The sequence below is a fragment of the Quercus lobata genome, chromosome 5 (genome assembly GCF_001633185.2).
Source record: "Quercus lobata isolate SW786 chromosome 5, ValleyOak3.0 Primary Assembly, whole genome shotgun sequence".
In the NCBI taxonomy this organism is placed as follows: Eukaryota; Viridiplantae; Streptophyta; class Magnoliopsida; order Fagales; family Fagaceae; genus Quercus; species Quercus lobata.
In genome coordinates, this window is record NC_044908.1 from 42,144,239 (window position 1) to 42,147,166 (window position 2,928).

Consider the following 2,928-nt stretch of genomic DNA (forward strand, 5'->3'; position numbering starts at 1 on the left):
ATGTTAGTTTGGAAATTTTCTGTGTGCAGGGAAGTTTATATATATTTTTTCTAATTTTATGGAGTCACGTAGGGACACAGAGTTACGTAGAGACCTAACATTTATCACGGGTATCATGAACGGGATATAGAAATTGACTCTCAATTTCTGGGAACATCTCAAAATACTCCTGTGTCAGTTTCTGATTCTCCACCTCCACCACCACAAGTTGAAAGTACCTCTTCTACAAAAGGAAAACGGGGCTCTAACTTTACTGTAGAGGAAGATAAACTCTTAGTGGCAGCATGGCTCAATACTAGTGTTGATGTCATAAGCAGTAATGAACAAACACAAAATACCTTTCGTCAAAAAGTTTGGGAATATTTTATGCAGTACAATACATCCAGTACCACACGCACTGTTATCTCCTTACTAAGTCGTTGGGGTACGATTAGTGAAAAGACAAATAAGTTTGCTGGATGTATGGCTCAAATTAACGCACTTCATCAAAGTGGTATAACCGAAGAAGATAAGGTATAAATTATATTACAATAGTATTAAAATGTTCATTCACCAATAGTTTGAAGATATTAATCATGTTATATTTGTTTTAAATTTTTTTTAGATTATCAATGCGAAGACTTTGTATTTAGAGAAGCACAAGAAACCCTTTCTTCTTGATCATTGTTGACTCATGTTAAAGGACCAACCAAAGTTTGCCAATCCTAACAATGCTAGATCGAGATCATCTGTGCCTCCAACTTCAGAGGCAATATCTATTAGTGAAGGGGATTGTGGGTCCGGACTTGGTGACACTTCTAATTTTGAGAGATCTATTGGTAGGAAGGCCGAAAAGGTCATCCGAAAGAACAAAGCCGCCGGAAAAGATGTAGGGGAATATTTGAACAAAAAATTGAAATTGATTGAGGATGTAACTCGGTTGGAAGAGGAAAAACTTGCAATTGAAAGGGAAAGTAGGGAAGAAAAACTTAAGATTGAGAAGGAAAGAATGATGATTGAGAAGAAAAAATGTGAGCGAGAAGAAAGGTTAGAGGAAGAGAGAATCATGATGATAGATACAAGTGGCTTAACCGGAACACAAAAAGCTTTTTATGAACAACTCCAAGAAGAAATCATGGCAAAACGAAGATCACGTAATTAATGGGTTTAATTGTATTTTGGATGTAATTTAGACTTTTATGTATTTTGTAGTGGCTTATGTATTTTGTAGTGGTTTATGTATTTTGTAGTGGCTTATGTCACTTGATGAATTATCTTAAACTATGTGTATGTATTTCTGTTATGACTTGAAGTGCAATCTAGCAAAGACTTTGAAGTGCAATCTTTTTTATCTTTTGTTAAGTTCTATTTGATCTTGTGATAGACATTGATATAATGAATGTCTTTCATCCAATTATTTATATTCATTGAACATTCCTAGTATCATATGCTTGGTTTTGAGATGACAGGTCTTAGAATAAATCTATGAACAATGAGCATTCATAGTATTTCCAAGTTTTTTATTTTTAGATGTATGTGTTTGTGTTGTGATTTGTGCTTGAATTAGTTATATTCATTTTAATTTGGTTTATGTCACTTAATTTTAATCTTACATCTATAGTAATAATTGATTTTCAATTGTCTTGAAGGTTGCATCCATGAATCACTTTTTGTTTCGCAAGTTCCTTCTTGATGACTCAGATGAAGATGAGATCATCGAAGAACTTGTTATGGAAGCATCACAACCTAAGCGTCATCGTCGTTCTATTCAACGTAATCATTTGGTAGGGCATGAGAGGCTTTTTCTTGATTATTTTGCTCCCACACCAATATATCCATCCGCTTTATTTCGTAGGAGATTTCGGATGAAGCGTTCTCTTTTTCTTCGTATTCAATCTCAAGTTGAAGCTCATGACTCTTATTTTGTCCAAAAAAGAAATAGTGCCAACAAACTTGGTTTATCTTCATTACAAAAGATAACTGCTGCACTTAGAATGCTTGCGTATGGAGTATCGGGTGATTTGGTAGATGAATATGTGCGGATTGGAGAAACTACTGCATTAGAAAGTTTGAAAAAATTTGTTACTGCGGTAATTGATGTTTTCTCTGAAGAATACTTGAGAAAGCCAAACAATGAAGACATTGCTAGACTGTTAGCTCATGGCGAACGTCGAGGTTTTCCAGGTATGTTAGGTTCAATTGATTGCATGCATTGGAAGTGGAAAAATTGTCCATCTGCATGGAAAGGTTAATATTGTGGTCATATTCGTGAGCCTACTATTATTTTGGAGGCAGTAGCATCATATGATCTTTGGATATGGCATGCATTTTTTGGATTACCTGGGTCAAATAATGATATTAATGTGTTAGAGCGATCTCATGTATTTAATGAATTTGCTGAAGGACGTGCTCCTACAATACATTACTCAATTAATGGTCATGACTACACTATGGGATATTACCTTGCTGATGGTATATATCCAAAGTGGGCAACATTTGTGAAAACAATCCCAGCTCCACAAGGACATAAGTATAAATTATTTGCAGCAGCCCAAGAGGCGTATAGGAAGGATGTTGAGCGTGCATTTGGAGTGCTTCAAGCACGTTTCGCAATTGTCCGTGGACCTGCACGATTTTTTCATCTTGAAACACTCAAAAAGATCATGAAAGCGTGCATAATTCTCCATAATATGATTGTTGAAGATGAGCGAGAAGATGAGCGGGATGATAATGAAGTGGTAGATTTGGATTATGAACAAAATGATGGAGTGGATAATCCTCCTCTGCAAATGTTACATGAACAAAGTGATGAATTTTTGTCATACATTGAGAGGCATGGACGCATTAGAGACCGAGAAATTCATTTTCAACTCCAGTCGGACCTTATTGAACATTTATGGCAATTGCAAGGCGAGTCGTAGGAACTTTCTTTTTTGTATGTGGGTTTAG

At 35.6% G+C, this 2,928-nt stretch overlaps 1 protein-coding gene across 1 annotated transcript; it reads left to right on the forward strand.

Annotated features, from left to right (window-relative positions):
- The first annotated feature begins 673 nt into the window (after window positions 1–673).
- On the forward strand, window positions 674–2,928 carry LOC115990490. Its single transcript, XM_031114317.1, has 3 exons — window positions 674–910; window positions 1,629–2,163; window positions 2,350–2,928. Exons 1-3 carry the CDS (start codon window positions 674–676, stop codon window positions 2,898–2,900), a joined length of 1,323 nt encoding a protein of 440 aa, XP_030970177.1. The 3' UTR covers window positions 2,901–2,928.

Excerpts from the sequence above, each read along its gene's own strand:
- LOC115990490 (XM_031114317.1), top strand. The coding sequence starts at position 674 with ATGTTAAAGGACCAACCAAAGTTTGCCAATCCTAACAATGCTAGATCG. Across the intron at positions 911-1,628 it reads AATTGAAATTGATTGAGGAT|GTTGCATCCATGAATCACTT; the intron begins GTAACTCGGTTG and ends ATTGTCTTGAAG. Across the intron at positions 2,164-2,349 it reads CGAACGTCGAGGTTTTCCAG|AGCGATCTCATGTATTTAAT; the intron begins GTATGTTAGGTT and ends TTAATGTGTTAG.